This window comes from Panthera pardus, unplaced genomic scaffold, assembly GCF_024362965.1.
Source record: "Panthera pardus isolate Hobbes unplaced genomic scaffold, ASM2436296v1 HiC_scaffold_4, whole genome shotgun sequence".
In the NCBI taxonomy this organism is placed as follows: Eukaryota; Metazoa; Chordata; class Mammalia; order Carnivora; family Felidae; genus Panthera; species Panthera pardus.
This window is the reverse complement of record NW_026526969.1, coordinates 13,447,507-13,473,135: the sequence shown is the minus strand read 5'-3', so window position 1 is coordinate 13,473,135 and position 25,629 is coordinate 13,447,507. Positions and strand designations below refer to the sequence as shown.

The window sequence follows — 25,629 nt, the reverse complement described above, 5'->3', positions numbered from 1 at the left end:
CTCGTGTCAGAAATCAGAATTAACAAGTATTAGACAAGTTGTGCCAGTTGTTAACCAGTCAGACTTGTGATATGCAACAGTGTGAAAACTTTTTTTTCCTCAAGCCGGAAGATGAAAGCAGCAGAACATTAGACCCCTTTACTCAGACAGGAGTTAGCTGTGCTCCAGTGATGGTACTGTATTTGCCTCCCCACCCGTCTCCCCGCTCATCGTATTTTTGTTTCAGCAGGTGCCTAATAAATGTTCAGGAATACTATGGGGAAAGCATTCTAGTTCAAAGGAAACATTTTTTGTTATTGTGCTTGGTGCTGTTACTGCATTTCTAACATTTTACTTTTCTGCCTTCCTCTGTGAGAGTCCACTAACATTTCACTAGCTTTGTCTGGCGATAGGCATGTGAGTTTCGGGAACAAGGCTCATTCACTTGCGCAGCTGAGAGTTACACGATTGCCTTGCGTCCCCCTCTTTAGGAAACACGTGCTTCCCTGTTTTGCCAGCTGATGCCCTCCAAATTTCTGTCACCTGTGGTTCACTTGTCTACATTAAGGTGAATTTATTTATTCGTTTGTTCAGTTGGTACTTACTGAACAACTGGTAGGAGCCAGGACTTTAGGTATGGGGATAAAGCCGTTTTATAATTCAGACATGGCCCTGCCCTTACAGATGGAACAGTGTAATAGAGAAGACAGATGATTTCACCAGTAGTTCGCGTGTGATGTGACAGCACTGCCACCGGGGATGGAGATCTGAGGGGTCAGGAGAAGAGAGAGAAATTTATAATGGAGACCATTTGATAGCAGAAAGGTCTATAAAACATGTTTAGTGGAATCCATATGCCAAAGGCAGGATTGTTGATCTCGAAGAAAACTCTTCGGAAGGCTGTCACCAGAAATAGTAAACCTATCAATGTTTATTTAAAAAACAAAAAAACCCTGTGCTGACAGTGTGGAGCCTGCTTGGGATTCTCTCTCTCCCTCTTGCTCCGCCCCTTCTCTGCTCACACTCGTTCATGCTCTCTCTCTCTCTGAAAATAAATAAACATAAAAAAGAATAAAACAAGAAAACTTAAAAATTCCAAATTGCTATCTGTTGTGGGTGTATGTTGTCAAAATGAAATCGGATAGACATTTGACTTAATTTTAAAAAGACGAAAAGCAAACAATTTTTCTTTATATGTGTAAAGGAGGAAATCTTATCTGGTAGCAATCAGGAAGATGGCTTGTATTTTGGCTACTCAGTGCTTATCAAACTATCTGTGAGGAAGGACTGGCCTTTTCTGTTTTAAAAGTTCTCGCCCATGGCAGACAGATTATCGGTCTTTTGGGACATAATGATTAGTATGTAGCTCACACCGTGTGGAACCCAAACTGACATACACCGATGTGTTACCGCCAAGTCAGATGGCCACAGGCTTCCTAAGTGTTCCTCTTCCTTTCTGTTCTGACAGAAGCAGGCTGGCACCGGTGCTGGCTCACATTGGAGCGGCCCTTGTGCAGTGTAACTGGATGATTAATTTTGCCTCTATTCTAACAGATAATTTAAGTCTCTTTGTTCTCGTGCTGTCCTCACCCAGCAGTCTTAGGGCTGTGCATTGGTTTTCTACTCACTTGCATGGCACAAAATTTTACTGTGGTTGTGGACTAGGCCCCGCTGACAGACCTGTCTGCTCTGAGTCGGATTCTCATCCCCGGCCCGTGATTGCATCATAGGGATTGAAATCCTGCACTGCGTGGCCTGTGTATGGTCAACACATCAGCTTTGTTCCCAGCATTGACTGATTGATTGATTGAATAAATACTGCCTGAGAAGATGACATTTGAGCAAAGACCTACAGGAAGGAAGGGAGAGAACAGAATTGGAGATGTGAGGGAAGGACTTTGCAGAAAGAGGGAAGAGCAAACATAGCTCTGAGACATGAGGGCTGAGGTCAGGGTACCACAGTCACGTAGGGCCTTCCAGAACCTTTTAAAGAGCTTGGCTTTTATTTGGAGTCAGTTGGCAAACCATTGGTGATTTTTGAGTAGGGGAGAAATCACAAGATCCTACTTGCATTTTGGCAAAGTCACTCTGGTTGCCGCGTTGGGACCGGTGTGAAAGGACAAGGCTGTAAGCAGGGGGATAAGTCAGGAGGTGATGTTAATGATCTACACAGAAGATAATACGGTCATTGGACCAGGTGGTAGCAGTAGGAATGGTGGGAGGGGAAGATGTTTGCATCTATTTTTTTTAATGTTTTTATTTATTTTTGAGAGAGAGAGCATGAGCTGGGGAGGGACAGAGAGAGAGGGAGACGCAGAATCTGAAGCAGGCTCCAGGCTCTGAGCGGTGAGCACAGAGCCCAGTGCTGGGCTTGAACTTGTGAACCGCGAGATCATGACCTGGGCCGAAGTCAGACACTCAGTGGACTGAGCCACCCAGGCGGCCCTGTTCGCATCTGTTTTTAAAGGCTGTGCCAACGGGATCTGCTGACAAATTCCACACGGAGCATGGTTGCCTGGGTGTGCACGTGCCCACATGCAGATGTGCCCCCTCTCAGAAAAAAAGGGAGAAAGCAGAGCCAAGGATGAACTCTGTTTTCCACTTGAGAAACTGTCCACTGACATGGGGAAACTGAGCACAGTGGGTGGAAGGGGGGCATGTTCACCGTGAGACGGCTCACACATCCAGGTGGAGTCGTACAAGTGTGAGTTACGCTCTGGAGAGGCCCAGGTTAGGGATGAGATTGAGGGCTCACTGGAGTAGCAAAAGGCTTAAATCCATGGGAATGGATGAGGTCACTCAGGGAGCACACAAAGATGAGCGGAGAGGTCTTTTGAACTGAAACCTGGACTCTCCAGTATATAGAGATTAGGGTGCTGTGGAGGAAACAAGCAGGGAGACTGGACGGAGCGACCAGAGCGGCAGGAGGAGTGCGGAGGTGGTGTCCTGGGAGCCAGCAGACAAGGGAAGGCGGCTGTGCCAGCTGCCGCGGAGTCGGGGGGCGAGGGGGGTGATGGTGCGCTGACACTCGAACATTGGGTTCAGCCACCGGGCATGATTGGCGACCTTAGAAGAGCAGTTTTGAAGAAGTGATATTGGTGGAAACCTAACTGGAGTGGGTTCAAAAGGCAACGGGAAGAAAGAAATTGGAGATTTCCAAACTGGAGTTGGTCGTAAAGGGGAGTAGAGAAAAGTAGCAGTAGCTGGAGGTGGGAGTGACGAGCTTTCAAGAAAGGCTTTTAAAATTTTTAATGGGAGGGTGCTTGTAGGCTCAGGAGGAAGAATCCAGTGGACAGGGAGAAGTTAATGATAGGGAGAGAGAGTAGAATTGCTGGAATTAGGTTCTTGGTCCAGTGAGCAAGTACAGGTTTTGGCTGCGGATGGGGCCATGGCCAGTGTGTCTAGAGTCGGGGGCGGGCGTGGTGGGCGGGATGTCCAGGTGTGACGGGCAGGTGGGGAGAGCTGGTGGACTCTGAGCCGCGGCTCCTCTGATTGCTTCTCCTCTCCCAGAAAAACGGGAATGAGGCGGAAATGGGGAGGTTTGAGGAGAGGGTGTCTAATTGTCATCTCGAGGAGTGGGAGAGGGCAAGCAGACAGTGGGGTTGTCAGGCGGTGCCATGGCCCGTTCGGGTTTGTGATCATGAATTTAAAGGGAGCCCAGGCGGTGTAGTTGTGTGTCTTTCTCCAAATGTAGTCTGCCACCTGGGAGTAGAAATGGAGTTGACAAATGAAAGAGAGCAGGTTATTCTTGTAAACCAGGGCGGGCATCTCCCCATGGGTTCAAGCCACCAGGAGTGGGTCCTGGGCGTGTCGGGTCATTTCTTGCTGCCTCCGCTCTTCCTTCGCGTAGTGGATTTGTGTTGGGCAGCTTGTTCATTTGCACTGAGGAGAAAGCCTCTTTGCTCTGAGTTTGCTTAGACCCCTGTCTGCCTTTTTGTATCTTGTGAGAGCTTGATGGCGTAGTGTATTCACTCCCCATGCACACCCTGAGTGTGGCTGGTTGCTGAGAGAGTGGAATTAACTCAGTAGTGTCTCCAAGCACCAGCAACCTGGAAAATGCTTTTTTAGCGGTTAGATGTACTGTCTCCTTCTGATTGCAAAAACCTCTATTCTTGAATTGGGCCAGCATTAATTCCTGTCGCCTCTCTCTTCTCTTAAAGTCCCATTTCTGATGAAGGGACGGCTTCTGGAACAGGTGGGATCAACATGGAAGCTGTATTTAGAGTTGGTCTTCCACTCATTTTCCCCCACCTGCCCTGTTACTTCCTGTGTCAGTTGATTTGTAGATGATTTCTTCTCCCTGGAGTTCCTTAACTCCCTATTCTCTGACCAGTAAAAAAACAAAACAAAACAAAAAACCAAAAAACTATCGCATTTAATGTAATGTATTTTTCATATGCAACTTTGTTCACTTAAATAAAATTCACAATTGATGAAGGACTTAAAATGGGGTTGGGGTACAGGTTAATGAGATAATAATATATCCCTGTTCTCAAATAATTCACATATCAGCCTTCATAGGATTTGTTGTTTTTACCATCCAATTTTACATTGTGGGACCTATCACATATTTTTGTTATGATACCAATTTCACTATAAACTGGCAATATGTTGTGTATATTGGAGAAAAATTTTAAAGTCACTGTTTGCCCCTATGATTTGATGCAACTTCCATTTAATAATGATTGTTTTTAGATTGAGATCTTATCAGCCTCTTTTTTATATCGTTTATTTTCCCCATATTCAGTAATGTGACTATACATATTCCATATATATTTGGAAAGTGTTTCGTTGTCTACAGATAATTATTTGATGGAATTTTTATTTTTAGTTGCTGTAGTTTCCTCCATCACTTTGCTCTGGACTGCGGGGTGAGATGGTTGCTTTCATTTCTCTTTTTCACCATCATGATTGTGTTTCCTGCAGTCCCATTTATTTTTGTCAGGTTTTCCTCCATGCCATCAATCTGTCTCATTTGTGTACTGGTTCTATTTCTTTTTCTTTTTTCCATGGCCCCACGGAGCCATGGATGGTCTTTTATTTGCTTGATTTTCATTCCTGATGCATATGCAAACCATTGGAGTATGCAGTTTTGCATCCTGGGTATGTCTTCCAGACTTACCTTTATATTACTAGGAAGGTATCTGTCATTTGGGCACCTCTGAAGTCTTTATTCTTGAGACTTTTCTCTGCTTACCTTTGTTAATGTTCACATGGCAGGTTGTCGTTTCAATTGCTATAAATCTATCTTCAGTTTTAGTATTGTATAATTACATAAATTCTGTTCTCGCTGGCACACCTCGGGCCTGGGGGTCCGTTCTTAATGTTGCTGGTGGTCACTAACTGTTATTTTGCCATTTATAGTGAGCGAATCTACATCTTTAGATGATGATATTTCTCTTTGAGAAAAGTTTGTTACATACACGTTTCTGTTAACGTGTCAATTTAGCAAATCTTTATTAAATACCCACAGTGTGAGGTGCGTAAGTAACGGGAATACTGTGGTGAATATGATGCCCCTGGCAGAACCACTTTCCAGTGTAGGGGCGGACAGTATGCAGATAAATAGAACCCAGTAGAAAGCTACAAGATGGCGTTAGCCTGTGAAGACAGAAGATGTGGGGGGTGGTCAGGGAAGGCCTCTTGGGAGAGGTGCCGTCCAAGCAGAGGCCTGATCCATGTGATGGAATGAAGGACAGTGTAGGGAAGGAAGCAGCCGGCGGAGAGGCCTGGAGCAGAGCTCCGGTGGAGCGTCTGAGGGGCGGCGGGAAGGTCGGGGAGCCGGATGGTAGTCAACTAGGGAGCGAGTGGAAGAAGATGAAGTTGGAGATACGGCAGGGCAAACCAAGGGCCTCATGGGGCACAAGAAAGAGTGGATTTTTTGTCAGTGGAGGATTTGTCCTCAAGGTGGAGGATTTTTAGATGGGCGAGGTTGTGAACTTGTTTGCATTTGTTAAGAAACATAAAACCCCGAAATGCACAAAACCATAAAAACACGCCCTGCATAACCACAATAGACGTCTGAATCCGGAAATCAGTGTTAATGCAACACTGTTTCCTGTTCACATTTCAGTGTCCATCCCAACCTCCGCCATCTCCTTTCTGCTCCGGCATCCACATGTCCCCTCTCCTGGCTGTGTCTCCTGTCTCTTCTCGTCTTCGTCAGTTTCTTGGTCTTCCCCCTGTCTTCACATTGTGGACGCTTGTCAAGAGTTCAGGCCTTTCATTTTCCAGGATGCTCCTCAGCCTGGGTCTGTCCAGGGTTTCCTCCTGTCCACACTCAGGCTGGAATTTTGGCAGAAACCCCACAGAATTGATTGTGTTCTCTTCTTAGCAAGTCTTATCAGGAGACACGCCCTGTCTACCTGTTCCACCACTGGCAGTGTCAGCCCTGGTCACCTGGTCACCAGTTTGCCATTCGTAGCTGATCAGTATTTGGGAGAGGATACTGCAAGACGGCGCCAATACTCTGTTCCTCAGCAAATCCTCCCGCCGACGTGAGCACCCGCTGATGACTGCCACCTCAGTCGGCCATCGTGCTTGGGCGGTGATTTTTTTTAACGCCGTCATTCCTTCCACACTTACTAGCAGGCATTCTGTCATAAGGAGGGACTTTTCCTTCCCTTCCATTTCCTTATGTGTTGTATCTGCTACCGCCGTTCATTATCTTGGTGCTCAAACTGCCCAGGATTCCGTCAGTGTGAGCCCCTTCAGGCGGGGTCCGGTGCCTTTCTGTCATGCCTCCATCATTGTGAGTGCTTACTTTTTGAACAGGTACATTTTCTAGGCTCATCTTGCTTTTATGGTGGAATCAACCACTCATTCAAGGAGTCTTGGTTCCCTTTTAGTAGAGGATGGAATTTAGAAACCACGTCCTAGGCACTTGGTGTACTTGTTGTGTGTCGGCGTCTAGATTCCTAGGAAGTTATGGCTGCGAGAGATTTGGGGATTCATCATTGTAAAGTCGGAATGAGTGATCTCACTCTTGTGTCTTTCACGAACCATGTTAAGCTGTTTGTGTGTGAGGTGGGGGTAGAACATTGGGTTAATTGATACTGGGCTCTCCAGGTTGTGGGATAGAGGGAGAGGGGAACTAGGGAGTTAGGGGTGCTTGTGAGAGCATGACTGTAGTGATGGACCATGGAAGCTAAACTGGGGAGAGGTTGGGGTAGGACATGGACAGAGGAGTGGCCAGTAGAGATGTTCTGTTGGTCCGTGGGCTGGAGATCTCGATGGAAGTCAGGTCTTGTTTGGGGTGCGTCAGCAGGACCGCCTGGTTGCACGGCCCCAGCAGCACAATGTGGTGGCCTCGGTCGTTAAGCCGGTGGGCCAGGGACATGGCAGGACAGTTAAGAGTGGGATCTTTGTCAAAGTCTCTAGGGCATAATGATGGAAGGGGGTGACGGAGTTGGAATGAAGAAAAGTTCTTCAGAAATGACAGCAGTGAAGAACTGAGAGATCAGCATGATGGATGGTCCTTCTGTGTGTGTGTTGCATGATGGCAGATACCATGATGGTGTGAGAAAGGCGGTGCCTTGGTGCTGCCTGTTCCACCAGTGACAGGAAAGGGTGCCCAGCAGGTAAATAGCTGGTCTTAGTAAGATGCAGAGAGTGGAATGGTCTGGTAAGCAGAATAATATGAATACGTTGCCTTCCTGATGAAGGGACTTTGCAGACGTGATTACATGAAGGTTCTTGCGATGGCGAGGTTGTCTGGGTGTGCCAGACACCATCACCAAGGTGCCTCTGCGAAGGGAGGCAGGAGGTCAGAGGAGACCACGTGATGGCGGCGGTGGAGCAGAGAGACTAGAGAAGCCATAGGCTTTGGAGGTGGGGGAAGGGTCCCTGAACGCAGAAGAGGCGTCCGGCAAGGCAGGGACCAGAGAATATGGAGCCCTGTGGCAGCTTCATTTTAGCCCACAGAGGCCCATTTTGGATTCTGAGCTCCATGATTGTAATAAATTTGTGTCATTTTAAGCCACCGGGTTTGTGGTGACTTGTTAGAGCAGCAATAGGAGAATAATCCAGGTGACTCAAGGCTAATCCTTCAAATTTGTAGCCAGCTTTGATTGAGGAGAAAGATCTGGAACCAGCTGTGGCATAGGGGGTGTGGGAGAAAAAATGGCTGCCACCTACAGAGGGGGTTCAGGGGACAGCCTGGCTTTCGGTTAAAGAAGGAAGGGTCGGGGTACCCAGGGAAGAAGGTGAGGGTGTTGTGGGGGTCTGGCGGTGTCCATGGGGCAGAGTGAGTGGCAGGGTGTGGAAGTCAGGAGAGGGGGATTTGGAATCCTCTCGCTGCATGGAGAGAATTCTGTGGCGTTAAGAATCTGCATGATGCTAGACAGACTCAGGGGCCAAAAGTCCTTCTTGTGGCCGAAGTTGAAATCAAGGAACAGGAATTTAAGGCAAAATGGGATCGCCCTCAAGAATGGTGGCTGATCTGGTCTCATTTTGATCCCTGTGTTGGACCGGTCTGCTGGGCAGTATTGTAGCAGTGGCCACCCCCCTGGACCTCGCCAGGGCTTGGCCGGGCCCCAGCTGGGGTCCTCCCCTTACAGACTGGGAAGGCACTTGAGGGGCTGGAGAGATGCCTGAGGGTACGTCCCCACGCCAGGGTGAAATAGCCTGAGCTCAGCTCATCTCGCCCAGCCGCTCAGGAACTCTGTTACACCTACACAGTAGAGAACACAAGTCCCCTCTGTAACCATTATCTTCAGCCCCCTCCCCGCCCCGGCTTTAAAAGAAACCTGTGCGTGTAGAGATTGTATAAGGAAGAAAGCAAATTATTCACTCATGTAATTAGCATATTTATTTACTCCTCATCTGATGTGGTTTCACACAGTGGACATCACGCTATATATACACTTCTGCGTCCTGCTTTTTTAAGCAGAATGTACCTCATAGCCATTTCCCCTTCTTTTTACCATTACTTAGAAGAGCCCTTTAATGTAAAAAAGTAGTATTCCATCATATAAATCAGTCCTAATTTCACACTGCGTAGCTTCAGATTTCTAAGCTTTGCTTATTATGTGATGAATACCTTTCTGGATAAAATTCTATACTTAAGACTTATTCCTTGGGGTGGAGTTCTAAGAATGTCATAACTGGATCAAAGAGTAAGAGCTTCTAAGGACTTTTGAAAAGTATTGTTAAATTATATTCCTCAAACCTAGTGCCAACTTATACTTGCACTAATGATGTGTATGTAAGTACCCATTATGTACCCAACTCAAATGATGATGAGTTTATTTACATACATTTTAAAATAATTATACAGTACACCACGGAGTCTTAGACATGACCCATTTCAACTTGCCTAAGAGTAGGAATTAGGTGTTTTTGGTACAAGAACCGTTTTTGTGGTATCTCTCACACATGTTCATTACTCTCCTGCTTAAACCCTTCTGAAGAAAGTTGATGAATTTTATGTTTTTTTCAGTGGCTAATTGTATTAAAATTTTAGGCCTTTCCTTGGTGTCTGGGTGGCTCATTCAGTTAAGTGACTGACTCTTGGTTTCGGCTCAGATCATGATCTCCTGCTTTGTGAGTTCGAGCCCCACATTGGGCTCTGTGCCATCAGTGTAGAGCCTGCTTGGGATTCTCTCTCTCTCTCTCTCTCTCTCTCTCTCTCTCTCTCTCTCTTTCTCTCAAAATAAACGTTTTGTTTTAAAGAAACTTTAAAAATTTTAGGCTTTTCCCAGTTACTAAAGGAAATGTCTTTTTATCATACTGTGTGTGATAACCTATAGAAGGTATTTACTTAAACTAGTTCTTAGAATGTCTATTACCCATGAGAGAACTAGAAAAACCAAGCCAGAAAGGAGAAGGAGGGAAGAGAACTTAAAAGATTCACTCCTGTTTTACAGAGAAGTCTATGGGTAGAATGAGCAGTAGTGGGAAGAGTGAGTGTACTCCTGTTGTTTGTGGTGTTACTGACAGAGTCCTACTTGTTTTCTCTTTCTTTTTTTTTTTTCAGAGTTTATTTAGAGAGAGAGGGAGAGCTAGTAGGGGAGGGGCAGAGACCCATGCTGTCAGCGCAGAGCCTGACACGCAGGGCTCGAACTCACGAAGAGTGAGATCACAACTGGGGCCGAAACTGAGTTGGACGCTTAACCAACTGAGCCATCCAGGCACCCACTGCTTATTTTCAAATAGCTTGGTTGGCATATAAGTAACATTGAGTGTTTCAAGATTACGTTGAGTATGGAGTTACCATATGTGCATGGCTGAGAAATAAAAATGAAAGCTGCGGTGGCTGAAGTCAGAGCTGGAATACCAGCATTCATTGAATTCCTGAAGAGTAAGACTGGAGAGTCTGTGACGTTATATCTCTCAACAGACTTAGGTGAGAACGTTTTTTCCTGAAAGAATTAATTGCTTACCTTATTGTTTCTCTGTGTGTAAGAACATAGACAACTATTCAGAAGGTCATATCTAAATATTACTAAAATTCATTTCTCCATGCAACATCCTTATTGTACCGTTGATCATCCCTGTTAAATTTTCATTGGTTTGGAAATGATACGGCTGATGTTTGGAATTGTGCTGTTAGAATGTTCTACCAAAATAGCTCTCTTTCACGTACCAGCGAATGAATCATTCATTTAAGAGTCTAACAAGATTTGACTAATGTGAACTCTAGTCTGCATATTGGATCTGTTCCTGTCAGACCATGGTACTGACCCTCGAACTACGTGGATCTTTTCAGTTGATGTTAAGTGTGGATCTTTTGATAAGCCCGTGTTTTCACTTGAATAATTCAGGGGCAAATTTTGGATTGGTTTTAATCTGTGCCCTATATTAGTGCTTAGTGGAAGTCCTCTGTTTAGCCTGAGTTTTGTCTTGAAATGTTGATGATTATTTGACTTTAGTTATTCATGGGTTAGGAGAAATGTGGCAGAAATTTAGTCTTTATTTGAATAATGGATATTTGGAAGGCCAAATTGAGGATAAATTTAACTTGTACTTTTTTAAAATTAAAAAAAAATTGAATTTTAACTACCTGAAATTTGGGCAGTTAATTTGTCTTTCAGATTTTTTACACCCAAGTTTTCCTAGCCACATTCTTAGTTTAGCCAGAGGGAATGTAGATCAGCTGGAATGTAGCACTGTAGAGGGAATTAATTTGTGTCACTGTTCACATAGTCAAATATAAGTGATCTTAATATATTCATTATTTGGGGGGCACCTGGGTGTCTCAATCGGTTGAGTGACTGACTTCGGCTCAGGTCATGATCTCCCTGTTGGTGAGTTTGAGCCTGGCATCGGACTATCTGCTGTCACTGCGGAGCCTGCTTTAGATTCTCTGTCCCCCATACCCCCTCTCTGCACCTCCCCTGCTTGTACACACTCTCTCAAAAATAAACATTGAAAAAAATATAAATATGTGTGTGTGTGTGTACACACACACACACACACACACACACACAGAATCATCCATACTATTTCCTTCCCCATTTGTGTAGATAATTCACTTAATTTCATTACTTATTTTTCTTGCTTCCATCTGGGTGCTGACATTTATAGAAGTAATATGTGGGAGACTTTATTCTTGAAAAAGAAATGATGTTGGTTTACTACTTATGCTTATCTGAACAGTGTAAAGTGTTACACATTAATATTTTAAACATACAAGTAATTCATAGGAAATACTTTGCAGCTCAGGTAAAATAAGCTGTCCAGAAATTAAGGAGCTTTTGTTTTAAATTTGATTCATTTATTTGTACCGAAGTAGCACATTCAGTGACACCCCATTTATCTGGTCATTTTCCAGAATAAGATGGAATTTTCCAGGTAACTGATCATAAATTAGTTTTCCAGGTAACTGAATCTTACACCTTCAAGGACTAAAATCTTCTAAATCTAATGTTTTTGATGGAAATCTTTATAAAATAAGTTATACAGTTTCTACCTTCTTCTGCACATTTTCGTAATCAGAGGGTACTCAGTGTAATTTAACCTCTTTTTCTGATGACTCAGGACCACTACCTTGACATGAAATAGCTGAGTGTTACGCCTCCTTTTGAATTTTTTTTCCTCTTTGGATTGGTAATAAGCTGTCGTTTCCCTGGCTGTTGTATGTGTCTCTGATAATTCCTCCTGCACCCTTTATGATTTTGCTTTCTGTTCTCCATGGCTTGTGAAACCCAAGTTGTTAGGAATTCCTGTTGATGGAAAATCAGAACCCAGGAGGTTCAGAGTGAGGCCCAGGGAGGCATGTTGCTGTAGCGCCGTTCTCCTCCTCCCACGTCGGGCGTCCACATTGCCTCAGATTGGTCTGGATAAAGCTCTCTTCTGAAAGCTTGGTAGCTGAGAGGTCACTGACTCACGGTATGTGATGTCCTAGCCGGCACCTTCACTGTTCCCCCACAGGTGAGTAAACAGAACCTTAAGAGAGCACTGGGGGAATCACCCTGGTTTAACAGACCAAGTCATGGCAGTACTGAGGGTTTGAGACTCAGTCGCCTGTCTCCGAGCCTGGTGCTTTTCCACTGTGACTAAGCTGTTAACTGCAGGTGCTGATCAAGAGCGCTGTCATCTGTCTCGGTGGATAAAAGACTGTTCTTTCTCGATGGGTCTCTTGTTATTCACCCTCCTACCCAGACTGGAAAGCCAGAGGATGGTCCTGAAGTTCTCCACAGTCTCCATTCAGTTTTGCCTGGTTTACAACCTAAAGAGTTCTACAAGCTTCCCTCTACATCTCTGTTACACGGTCCTGGTTTAATCCCTTGTCGTCTCTTGCCATTTTTCCTTCTTTGTTCTGTCTGCTCCCTGCCTCTGGAGTCATCCTCAAAGGCACCATCCACTTGGCAAATGTGAGCACTCAGGAAATGGAGAAAATATGGGGCTGAAGAGGGAGACAGAGATGGAGAGACTGTAACAAACACGGGCACCCGAGGCCTAGAGAATGCATAGCAGTTGGTAGAAAAATAAAAACACCCAAATACAGGTGGAAAATAGTCGAATTATGCACGTAGAAGTGTGAAAGGAAATGCTTCTGGTGTTACAGCCAGCCCAAACCATGTGACAAAGATAGAGGATGACACAGTGAAAATCCCGAATGTGGATGGTATATAACAGCCAGGGCTCTCTTATCACCTCCTTGAAGATTAATGTTGGTGCTGATCAGACTCTGATGAGAATTCCATTTCCCAGTACAGACAGGGCTGAAGGCTGTGGAGTCTACTGCGTAAACTGACAAGTTGGATAAGAAGACCCACTTGTGGAGATTTACGGAAGCAGAGTTAGTGTGCCTTGAAAAGGAGAGGTGAAGGGAGAGCTTGCATGTGACTTCAGCGTACAAGTGGTACTGTTCCGAAGGTGGTGTCAGAATAAATCCTGTATGTTCTCCAGGCAGCAAGGGGTCACATTTTAAGTGCTTTTGTTTTTATCAGTGTAGTGCCTGTACTCTGTAAGGGAAGCCAGTCGGCACCGTGAGGTTAGGATGAAAAATAGCAGTGCCAGGTCATCTGCTTGTCCCGGAATGTGGAAGCTCACGTCCTGGGAGGTCTTTGGTATTCCTTCAGTGATAGTTTCTTTCTCCCTTTCTGTCCTTTTGTCTTTTTATTTTATTTTTTAATTTTTTTTTCTGATAACCACATTTTTATTTAATATGTGTTGTTTACATTTTCCCATTTCACTCCATATTCTTTGACAACAGTTTTCCTTTTGTCTTTTGAAAGTAGGCTTCATGCCCAGCGTGGAGCCTGACACATAGCCCCACACGGGGCTTGAAGTCCAGATCCTGAGCTCGAACCGGAGCTGAGACCCAGAGTCCGCTGTGCTTAACCTTCTGGGCCTCTTAGGCGCCCCTCCCTGTTTGTCTTTTATGTTTTCAGAGCTCAGAGCTCTTGCTAGTTTCTTGTTGGGCTTGCTGGGCCGGTCCTCCTCTTATAACCTGGTTTTCTCTCCTGTTGTCCGTCTCTTTGGCTTCCCCTGTTCGGTGTTTCACAGTGTTTCTTTCTTAGCTCTTGGAGGATATTTTCTTCCTCTTTCTTCATTGCCGCCTCTTGAATCTCTTTTTTAATGGAGGCAAAATCGGGATATAAGTTTCAAGTTTGATTGTAAAGCAACATCGGTATGCACTACAAAGTGATCACTCTGAAAAGTCTGGTTTTTATCTGTCACCATACACTTGACCGCCTTCACCCATGTCGTCCCCCCACCCCCCCCCCCCACCCTCCTTACCCTCTAGGAACAGTCAGTCTCTTCTCCGTACCTGTGAATCTGTTTTTCTATTGCTTTGCTTTGTTTTTTTAGAGCCGTACATGTATGGGTGAAATCATACGGTATTTTCTCCATCTGACTGACTTTGTTCAGTGTGATACCCTCAAGGCCCAGCCACGTCGTGACATGTCTCCTCATACTACTGCTGGCCACTTGGGTTGAGAACTCCTCCTAAGTGATACTTGGTTACTGTGACCCTTAATGACGATAAGATCTTATATTGGGTCATTTTCTACATTCCGAATACTTAGTGTTGAGAAATTATTTCATGTAAAAATGATTAAAATGTTTTAAACCAGTGTAAAAGAATAGGCAGATATCACCAAGCAAGCCCGTTGTTTTCGTAGAAGGGGCAGTGATAGATATTTTCCCCAGACCACTGTTCTAACAGATGCTCAGGGTCTTGTAAAGTGACAAAAATGCATTTAGCCTTATTGTTTAATAAAATGGACCAATTTATTTCAGAACTGTCGAAGCTAATAAAATTAAAAAGTTTGGACACTAATTTTCATTAGTATGATTATGTTAAGTGGGGAAGTTCTTATATTGCGTTAAAACTGTGGTGGGCTAGAAGGAGTCCCCTTGTTTATTTGTTGGTTTAATTTAATAATAAAATGTACATTATTATAATTATATACAGGGTTGAAAGGTACATTTATAAACTTAAGACTCTCCTTGTTAATTTTAACAACATTTGATTCCCTGATATTCTGTGGCTACTGTGTGGGAAGAAAGCTGGCCTGAGAACCAAGAGGATTGTTTCCAGGTTGAGTTGTACTACACACATAGCTGTTTAATATTCCCTTATTACATGACAAAATATGTCTATAGAAGTCTTTCGTTTTGAAGTAATACACATATAATTAACTAATGGAAATGATCTGTGTGTGTGTGTATGTGTATGTATGATGGGAAAACTCAGACATTTTCAAACTGTATAAAATGAAAAATGAAAGTCTTCCCTCCCACCCCCCACTGAAAACAAAACAGAGTAACAGCAAACAGAAGTCTACAGTGGCAGAGCTCATCGTTGCTAACGTTTCCTGTACGTCTTTGCAGAAAGTTTTCATGCCTGTGTTAGTACATACACATAAATCACAACACATGTACTGTTTAGCACCTTGCTTTTTCCCCCTTATGCTTGGAAATGACTTTCTGTAAACATATTGGTGAACGATTTTCTTCCTTTTTATTTACTTAGATTCAAGTTAGTTAATATACAGTGTAGTCTTGGCTTCAGGAGTAGAACCCAGTGACTCATCTCCTTCATATGACACCCAGTGCTCATCCCAGCAGGTGCCCTCCTTGATGCCCCTTGCCCATGTAGCCCCTTCCAACCAGTGCCCCTCCGGCAACCCTCAGTTTGTTCTCTGTATTTAAGAGTCTCTTATGTGTGCCTTCTTCTCTGTATTTATCTTATTTTTCCTTCCCTTTCCCTGTGTTCCTCTGTTTTGTTTCTTAAATTGCACATATGAATGAAATCATATATTTGTCTTTCCCTGACTTCGCTAAGCCTAATACCTTATAGTTCCATCCATGTTGTTGCAAATGGTTAAGATTTTTTTTTTTTTTTTTTTTTTTTGATCACCGAGTGGTATTGCTTTGTATATGTATACCACATCTTCTTTATCCATTTGTCAGTTGATGGACATTTGGGCTCTTCCCCTAATTTGGCTGTTGTTGATAGTGCTATGTGCCCCTTCAAATCAGCATTTGTATCCTTTCAATAGATATTAGTGCGTTTGCTGGGTTGTAGGATAGTTCTATTTTTAATTTTCTGAAGAACCGCCATACTCTAATCCAGATTCGCTGAACCGCTGAACATATTTATTTCTAACTAATATCTGATAGCTATAATTTATACAATTTTTAAAAGTTTTTATTATTTAGAGATAGAGCAAGTGCGGGGGAGGGAGGTGGGGCAGGGAGAGAGGGAATCCCAAGCACTAACCGTGCAGATCCTGACTCAGGGCTCAATCTCACGAACCATGATATCATGACCTGAGCTGAAATCAAGAGTCAGACGCTTAACTTGACTGAGCCACCCAAGCACCCCTAATTCACAAATTAATAAGAAATTCAATTTTTAGTTCTTCACTTCTTAATTCTTAGTGTTCCCCCTGCATGTTTGGTTTATGTTAGCAGAATGATTTTTAAAAATCTGTGCAAAGAAAATGTCTGAAAGTAGTAAGTAAAGCGAATGTTAACAATGCATATATTGAGTGGTGAATTTGAAGCGAGTTTTTTCCTTTCTTTATGCTTTAAGATATATTTCATATTTTTAAGAATTGACATTGTATTGTGGAAATCCATTTTAATAAAAAGTACTGTGCTATTATGAAGTAATTATCAATCAGCTGTTGTTTAATTGAATTATAAAACCATATTCTTGATTGACTATTAAATCACACCTCATGAAAAATACTGTTTTTTTCCCAGTCTCTTTATTTTTTAATTGAAATATAATTTATGTATAATAAAATGCAGAGATTTTTACAATACCCTTTGATGGTTTTTTTTACCCACTGTACTTAAGATACAAAACATGCCAATAATCCATAAAAGTCCCTCAAATCCTTTTTAAATAAATGCCTCCCTTCCACCCAGGCCACTGCTAACCTAATACTGATGATATGCACTCATTTTTGTTTTGTTTTGAGCATCATATGGATGGGACTGCACCCTGGGTACTCTTTTCTGTCTGTTTCATTCAATGGCCTATCAGTATTTATGTGTCTTCGTCACTACTTTAAAAACGCTTTCTAGGGGCGCCTGGGTGGCTCAGTCGGTTGAGTGTCCGACTTCGGCTCAGGTCACGATCTCACGGTCTGTGAGTTCGAGCCCCGCGTCGGGCTCTGGGCTGATGGCTCAGAGCCTGGAGCCTGCTTCCGATTCTGTGTCTCCCTCTCTCTCTGCCCCTCCCCCGTTCATGCTCTGTCTCTCTCTGTCCCAAAAATAAATAAACGTTTAAAAAAAAATAAAAAATAAAAACGCTTTCTATTCATCTTCATGTTTAAATAACTGGACCGGTGGTGTGGCCAGGAGGTGCCAGAACCAGAGCGTGGTCTGAGGTCTCTGTGAGCTGGAGCTCTTTCGCTGACTCTGTACCTGTTGCTTCCCTAGCGCTTCTGATCGGGAACAAGGTCAGAGAGCCTCTGCTTGTGAATGACGTACCTTGAATGTGATGCTGAGGAACTCAGTGGTGAGTTCTCCACAATTGATGCTTTGGGATTGAAAAGTGCAACAGTCTGCAAGTTTGTTACCAGAAACAGACAAATTCCCCGTTTCCTGTAGCAAGTGTTCATTAAGTCGCTACTGTGAATCAGACACTGAGCCATTTGCTGCCGGAGCTCTGGCTCTGGGGTGGTCTGACTGGACCTTTGAGTCAGGGAACTTGGTTTGAGGTGTTGTCATTTTTAAGTGTTCCTCCCTTGAGCAGGCCAGTTTCCCTGAAGAAGATTCTATCTCTGCCCTGTCTAGAGGGTGGAAGCTGGGCTTCCAGCATCCAAGAGCTTGAGTTGGGGTATGTTGGCATAAGTTCAGAGAGTCTCCCTCTTTCCAGGAAGGTATCCAGATGCTGCTCGTCCAGAGTTAGTTCTCTGAGTCCAGGTGCCCTTGTGTTGTCCTCTCTTAGTGCTCGTCCTGCTGGCAGAGGGCAGGCACTGGTTGTGCACAGTGGAGAAGGACATCCAGGCGCGGGGGCGGGGGGGGGGGGGGCGGGGAGTTTAAGAGCCTCTCAGGTTCTGCTCCTTACTTCCTCCTTTTCCTTCCTTCCTCGGGTAGGTCAGGCCCCCCGAGAACCTCTGGGGATCTTACACTAGTTTCCCCTTTGCAAATTTTGGATTCAGGTGTAGCGTTTTCTACCAATCCGTCTTGTTCTCTCTTGTGTTCCCTTCACCTTTAATTGAAAATCCTTTCCCGGTTGTTCCAGTGATGTTTCAGAAGAGAAGTAAACATACGCTTTCATTCTGTTGTCTTTATGTTGGAAGTCCTGTTTGTTAGTTTGTTAAATTGTCCTAGGAATAGATGTCTTTTTGTTAATTTTGTCTCTTAATGCCGAGACCAGTTCATAAGTGGTGAATTTCTGTATTTTCTGAAGATCCATGTAATTTTGACTCCAAGCATCTTCCTGTTACCCTGTCAGCAACGTATCCTTCTTCATTCTTAAGGCGCATCCCCCTTACCTGGGAAGGAAGGTGGTGCCAGATTGTGAAGTACCTTGGGTGTCACCAAGGTACCTTTCATGTGGGAATTGATTAGGTCCCCAAGCTCCCCTCGTATCTGCCAGCCCAGGGTTTCCTGCTGTGGGTTTGGGACATAAGAATTTAAGACATTCCTCACCCCACAATGGCATGAACTTTGAGTGAGGGCCTAAATAATTTAGGGGATATTTAGGAGAAATTGAGAGGGAATTGTTATGGTAGTTGGATAATGTTTTAAGGAACCAGAGAGGAAAAAAGAAACCCCAAAGCCCAAACACATGTGTACTGCTGTCACAATTTTATGGTTGCAGGCGCCGGGATGCAGAGGGGTCTCCTCTTGGTGCCCTCCTTTTCCTGTTTTTGTCCCTTCTCCCCATTTGGCATCATCTCCCTTCTGCCTTTTCAACCCAGTCACTAACTGGCGTGGCTCAGCTGGTAAGAAATGGCTTCTGGTTTTGTTGTTTCTGTGTTGAAAACTCCCACCACCATTAGGGGAAGAAGACGACCCACGGGAGAGGTTTTCCACTCGTTCCCTCCTCTTCGCTCATGGCACCTAGTTCCCAGGCTGCTTATTTTTCTTTCCACGGGTAGGGCTTGTTGGGGAGCCGGTAGCTAGGGCATCCTCCACGACACTGGAGCATGGCCGTAGAGACCACCGAGTTGGTGCTTTGTGTTTAGCATTTCCTTCAAAGACTTGGTATATGCCTGGTGAGAACACTGTTCTCATATCACTGTTAAATCCCATATTTCTATGAGATTTACTGGGAAAGTGACAGAGGAGCCATGGGTTCTTGCCCTTGCCACCTGCAGAGCCCAGGAGGGAGCTTCTGGCAGGAGTTTTAAGCCGGACAGGCTGAGTTTTTACTGGCATCAGAGTGTCCATTTGAGAGGTCCTTGTGGTCTGGAGACTGGTGAGTTGGAGCTCAGCAGAGACGGAGTACTTGCCTGGCCCCCTACCCTGAATTGCAGGCTCTTCGGGAGCAGGACCACATCTCATTTGTCTTTGCCACTCATATGTCACAAGTGGCACAATCATGGAATGTATGGGTGCTCAATAAACAATTACAGACTGATTAAATGAGGCACTTACCACCATGGTGATCATCCACACCGAGTTGAGTCATGGGCATGAGCGAGGTTATAGAAATTATTGGGTGCATCGCCATGGCCAGGCTTGTCAGCTCAGGGCATGTGGGATCCACACAAATGAGTGAAGAGTGCCCACTTTAGGGTGGCAAGCTGCTTCTGGCACATGGCTCAGCGTCAGGATAGACCAGGCTGGCCGGAGAGCGCAAACCTTACCTGATGGGGCAGCTGCTGTCCAGCCACAGCCAGTAGACCTGGTGACAGAGCCCCCAGTTGTTCAGATTTAAGCAAAACTCTAAACGGTAACGTGAAATATCCTGATTTTAAAATTCACATTTGTAGTACTTTGAGGAAACATTAAACATGTGTGGGTCACATTTGGGGCAGTCCTTCACATTGTGGCTTCTCGAAAACCAAACAGGAGGAGGACTGGACTGGTGGGAACCTTCATATGAGGGGCATTTGGGAGAAAGAGTCCCTTCACAGGCTTGACAAAGAGCAATTAAAGAGCTAGAGGGGAGCAGTAAACTTGAATCAAAAGGAGGAAAGACTTTCAGGAATCTGGGGAAGGATGATGGAGATCTGCTCTGATGTATGTGTGGCGTGGAGACATCACATAATCAGAGAACACAGTGAATCCGTTGTGAATACGGAGAGAATTCATTATTAGCATTAAGCGCTGGTTCTGGCCTGGCCTAAATACCCAGGCCTAGACCGTGATTTAGACATCAGTGGAATCAAACTTATTTTTAAAGTTATTTCCTTAAAGCTTTGGCAAAAAAGGACCCAAGTTCATATAAATTAATTTGACATTTGAAAACCATTATTCATGCATCTGTAATATAATACCTTAAAGGCATATTTAAAATATTTCAAGGAATTTACATGAAAGTGTCAAGAAAACCACTCTTTTTATATCTTCACCATGGAAAGATGGGCCTTCATCTGGTCTGTCTGGTGAGAATTATGACAGGAGATCCTAATCCAGGAGGTTTTATTTTATTGGAGGGAAGCCCAGTTAAAGTCCCAGTATTAATTTTCTGTCATGTTATCTACCAAAGAACACATTTCCGAAATCTCTCAAACATTTGGCACAATTATTTCTATTTGCTAAACTTGATCAATGTTTTTCAAGTGACATATGCATTTCAGGTCAAAACTGAACAAGGTATATCCTTGAGTATAAAGCATATATCCTATCTCATATATTGGACTAATAAAAGAGATTTTCGTTTTTATTTGTTGAAGTAAAAAGTTTGTAATTAATTGTAAATTAATCATTGCTTCGTGCAAGTTAGAAACTGTCGGGTTGGACAAGCAAAACCCATTTGCCAAGTTCCTTCCATGTGCTTTCCTATGGCCAAGGCTGCGTGGGTGTTCCTTACGTGTACTTTGGTACGCTCAAAGCTACCTAGGTTGATTCACTGTTATCATTGTGTTGCAGTAGATATTAGTGGGTATAATCTATACCACATGCTGGTCATTCTGTGCCTCCCAGTCTTTTCTCATGTGTCTGCCTTGGCCCAGGAACGTCCCACCTACTCCCAGTCCCTTTTGCTTCTAATCTTTCTGGTGAACTCCTCCTTACTCCTCAAGGATACTTGGAATTGTCAGTACTGCTAGAATTCTCCTTAACACCCCCTTATTGTTATTCCTATAACCCTTGGTATGAGCTCTGGATAAAGACAGCACTTACCAAATAACATTTTGGGTGTTTTTTTTTTTTTTTTTTTTTTTTTTTTTTTTTCCGGTAAGACTGCAAGCTTCCTTAAGTGTGTGTCATTAATTTTTGCATCGCGGCATGTGGCATGTATCTGACATAGGGGAGCTTTTCAACAAAAGATTGTTGACATAGATTGGATCTGTTCATTAGGACAGACAGATACCACTCCAGTGTGAGACTCAGGAAAATAAACTATTAACCCAATGTGTTATTAGCCATTTAGGTTAACAGTCTGATGAACTAAATGTCCTTATATTGTTACTATATCATTCAAACAAAGGAATAAAAACTAATCTTTAGGGGAATAAGGGCTAGGTACATACTTAAGCCTTCATAAACTAAAAATCCAACACTAACTTATAGTTTGAGATATATTTCACATTAATTTAAAAACTTAATTGATGGATAAGTAGTCAGGGACAATGCCAGCCTCGAGAAATTTCTTTCAGAGTGAGAGTTTTTTTAAATAATCCGTGATAAATTTCTATTATGTCAAAGCCTGATATTACATAGTTTACAGCTTCCTTGAGTAAAACCATCATGCAGAAATCTACTGACTGTGGAAGTCTCACAGAAAACAACTTAGATCGTTATTTTTCTCCCAAGAAGAATGTTGGAAGGGTGATCGAGTATGTCACACAGATCCTGTTCACCCTCTGCTTTGTAGAGATCATGAGTATGGCCCTACTTCGTGCAGGCCTGTGTGTCCAGCACGGCCCTTGCTCCTGTTCCAGGGCAGAGCACTGGGTCTGTGGGAGAGAAGGACTCAGTGCATAGGGACTGTGATGGGAAACACTTAAGGCTTAAGTATGCCCAGTTCATGCTGCCAGGCCTGGCATATGGTAGGTTGGCATTTCACAAGTATCTTTGCTCCATTGCTTTATTAAAGTTGCACTGATATTGTAGTCAGTACAACTATCAAAAACTTTAAAATAGAAGCTATTTTCATCTATAAAAACACTGTGCGGTAGCTTTCAGCAATTTAATATTATTGTTTCTCTTTAAACCTCTCTTGGAAGGTATGTGGTAGGCTTGGTGGGTTTTTCTTGTTGTTGTTTCATTAATGAAGTGTAGTTGACATACAATGTTATGTTAGTTTTCAACAACATGTTGATTTGACATTTCTGTACGTTAATGCTCACCATGATAAGTGTAGTCACAATCTGTCGCCTTACAGCATGATTACAGTCTCATTGACTATGTTCCTTATGCTGTACGTTTCATACCCGTGACTCAGTTGTTTTATACTGCAAGTTTGTACCTCTCCATCCCTGTTCCCCGTTTCACTCATTGCCTTCTCTCCCGGCAATCACCAGTTGGTTCGCTGTATTTAAGAGGCTCTTTTATTCTGTGTTTGCCAGAAGTACCTTCAGAGAAGGCATAGAGCTCTAACAGGGGCCTTTTTAAAGAGTAAATGGAGAAATGAGAAAAAAAATCAAAGACAAAGGAAGACTTCTAGGAAGGAAAGTGAAAGGATTTATCCTTGGACCAGAAACTCCCCCCGAACAGGGACCAGAAATAAGGGGAGGGCCAGCATCCTCCAACCCTTCAGTGCTTGTTGTCGTCTTCTCTGGGGCCTGGAGCCTCCTTTGGGGGAGATCAGCCCGGGTGAGTTTGTATTTGTTGTTGCTCTTCCCATCCTCAGGTCTGGGACAAGCTTGGAAGTCATGTCCTATTTGTGTTTCAAGTTTCCTGCCAACATGTGTTGAGCTATGTCTCCAAGGTAACTGAGGTTATTCCTCGTTTTAATTTAATTTTTAAAAACTGAGAAAGTAACGTTTCTACCCCTAGCAAGAAAAATGGAGATCTTGCCTAGAGGGGTTGTCACTGAGGGGGCATTTGTGATAGGTTTTGGCATTTTGAAGAAGTAGGTCCCCTTCTCCTCGGCCTCCCTGGTTTTCTCTATGTGTTTAATTTCTGTTTTATGAACAGTCAATATCTCTTGTGGTTGCGAAGGTAAAGCCACAAGGCCAGACCCCCACCCTGTTGGGCAGCCATCCTGACTAGGCAGGATGGGCTGGGCAGGTCAGGCAGGTGGTGACCTCCCCTTCCCATGGTCTGCGCTTGAGGAGCAGTATCCTTTCAGGAGCCACATCTAGTAACAGATAATCCAGAGGGCACATAGCCGCACAAAGGCAGGTCGGGAGATCCGTAAGACGGCCATTCGCTTATTCTGGGAGAAACTTCAAAATGTCCTTCAGTATGTTTCTCAGGCTGTGTTATGTATGCTTACAGACACGGGCGGGAATTAATAGGAACTTCATTTTTATAATGCATTTCAAATCCTATTGATGTACATATGGTTTGTATTTCATTTTTGGATTATTCTGTACAAAAAGATCATCTTTCAGAGCGTTTGATGAATGTTAGCTTTTAAATTACTTCAGAATATTCATTTATTGAATAAATGAATAAAATTAAATAAATGAATAAAATCACCAGTAGCAGCATGAGTTTCATAAACTTTTTGTTTTTACCATCAAGAAGGACTTTATTTTTGAGAAAGGATCACTCCTTTATTCACAGATTGTTACCGCCAAGTGTCTGTGCTCCTTTCAACTTGTTTCATTCTTTCCTCAACCATAACAATTGTATAGTTTTTGTATTTGAATTATTTTGCTCATAAATTATGTTATTCTTGGCTAAAGGCTTTTCTCTTTTAGTAAATGCTTTTGACTATCTGGCCTTTATAGCATCGATTTCATTTTTAAATGCCCACGGAGACATGTTTGACTGCTTATAAATTTTCTGGTATAGTTCTGTAAGAATTCCTCACTTCCAAGCACCATATGTACCCGTCTTGGTTTCCAACACTTTGTAACTGCCAGAATAATTTAAAACACGGGTTTTCTTTTGTTTGTTTTTTCCTTTGCAACTTAATGCAGAGCATTTTGTCAGCTGAAGCAGGGTAGGAAGTGGCACGGATGAAGCAGCATTCCACCTGTAGCACCTTCCAGAGCGGGGTGTCCCGAGACCGCTGCCTGGGAGTCTGAGTTGTTAAAATTCATCTGTTGCATGCTTAGGCCACGCATCCATTGTGGGTGGGCAAGGGGGTTTCTGCTCAGTGCCGTCCGTCCTGGGCTGATGGGCTACCGCGTCAGATGCTGCTGATACCTGTCTGGGAGGAGGGGGGTGCAGCAGGTGTGTGGCTCCCGGGCCCCTAGGCTTCTGCCCCAGGGTGAGCCCTGTGGTTTTGCGTGCGTTTCATTGGCTGACGCGAGGTGACGTCACTTACTGAGCAGGCGGGAAGCGCAGTTCCACTAAGGCCCCGAATGTTCTGTGGGCAGCAGGATTGCACCACACATCTGTAAGTGCGGTTGTTTGTTTGTTTGCTAGAGATGTTTCCACATTGTGCAGAATGAGAACAGCCACTGGTGTCAAAGCTGTTGGGAGGGGGAACAAATTAAACAGCAGAGAATTAATGAAGGGATTTGAAGCAAGTAGCCGGGCACCACGTAAACAGTTGGGTGGAGTTGCCAGATGGCCTAGTGGTAAGGATCAATTTTAGCCGAACTCGCCTGAGGATCTGGGGGAAGAAAAGGTGGACGTGGGCGGATGCCAGCAAGGTGGGGCTTCCTCATGGCTGTTGCCTGCTGGAACTCTCCGTGAGTCCTCTTCCTTCAAGGCTGAATTCAAATATTGGTGAATTTGCCGTGGTTTTTTTCCCATTCAAATGTGAACTCCTCAAGGACGAGGGGTCACTTTTGTGTCCTGTGTGCCTAGCACATACTCACAGGCGCCACCTGGTTATTCGGTGAGTGAATTAGAGCCAGCCTGCGGCCCTGTCCCCCCAGTGCCCGGGACTGCAGCCCCTTTGCTGACTCAACATTTCACAAGCTGGCGGGGGGGGGGGGTGGCGGGGAAGGGGTTCTGCTGGGTGCGGGGGGGGCAGCTGAAGCAAGATGGCATTTCTGAGCCCCCGGCCTGTGCTCTGCTCATTTTGGTGGGGCCGGTGCAAGTAGGAGTGGCCGTGACTAGTGCTGGAGAGCTGAGAAGCTCTTTGTGCTAATTTGTACTTGATAGGGGTTTTTTGTTCTGTATGTTTTTGTTTCGTTCTTTCCACCACTGAGTGTGTCAGGATGAGGGAAACCTAAGTTAGTATGATCTAGTTATTTAAAGAATTTAACAATTCTTGGTCAAGTCTTAACACATTTTTGTTCTTATGAAATTGCTGAACATAATTAGACAAACACTTTAACCTTCAATCTTTGCAGCGTAGAGCAGTGGTTCTCCCAACTGGAGAGTGTGTCGGAGTTGCCTGGAGCCTGGCGCGTTTGCCAAAACCCAGATCGAGGGATCCCGCTTCCAGAGCCTGGTCAGCAGGTCTGGGTGGGGACTGAGAATCCACATATCTTGCAAGTTCTCAGAAGGTGGGAGACTGCTGCCCCGGGGGGGACCACACTTGCACCAGCA

The 25,629-nt window shown here is 44.1% G+C and overlaps 1 protein-coding gene across 3 annotated transcripts in view; it reads left to right on the top strand.

Moving 5' to 3' along the window:
- Positions 1–25,629, top strand: part of SDK1 (sidekick cell adhesion molecule 1) — an 879,729-nt gene that overhangs the window by 267,916 nt on the left and 586,184 nt on the right. For 2 of the 3 annotated variants that reach the window (XM_053894115.1, XM_053894113.1), the window contains exon 1: positions 22,612–22,939. The exons of the other annotated variant lie outside the window; for it this stretch is intronic. In XM_053894115.1, coding sequence (XP_053750090.1) covers positions 22,639–22,939 — 301 coding nt within the window. In that variant the 5' untranslated portion in view covers positions 22,612–22,638. Of the gene's footprint in view, positions 1–22,611; positions 22,940–25,629 lie in introns of those variants that run through there. 3 annotated transcript variants of the gene reach the window in all.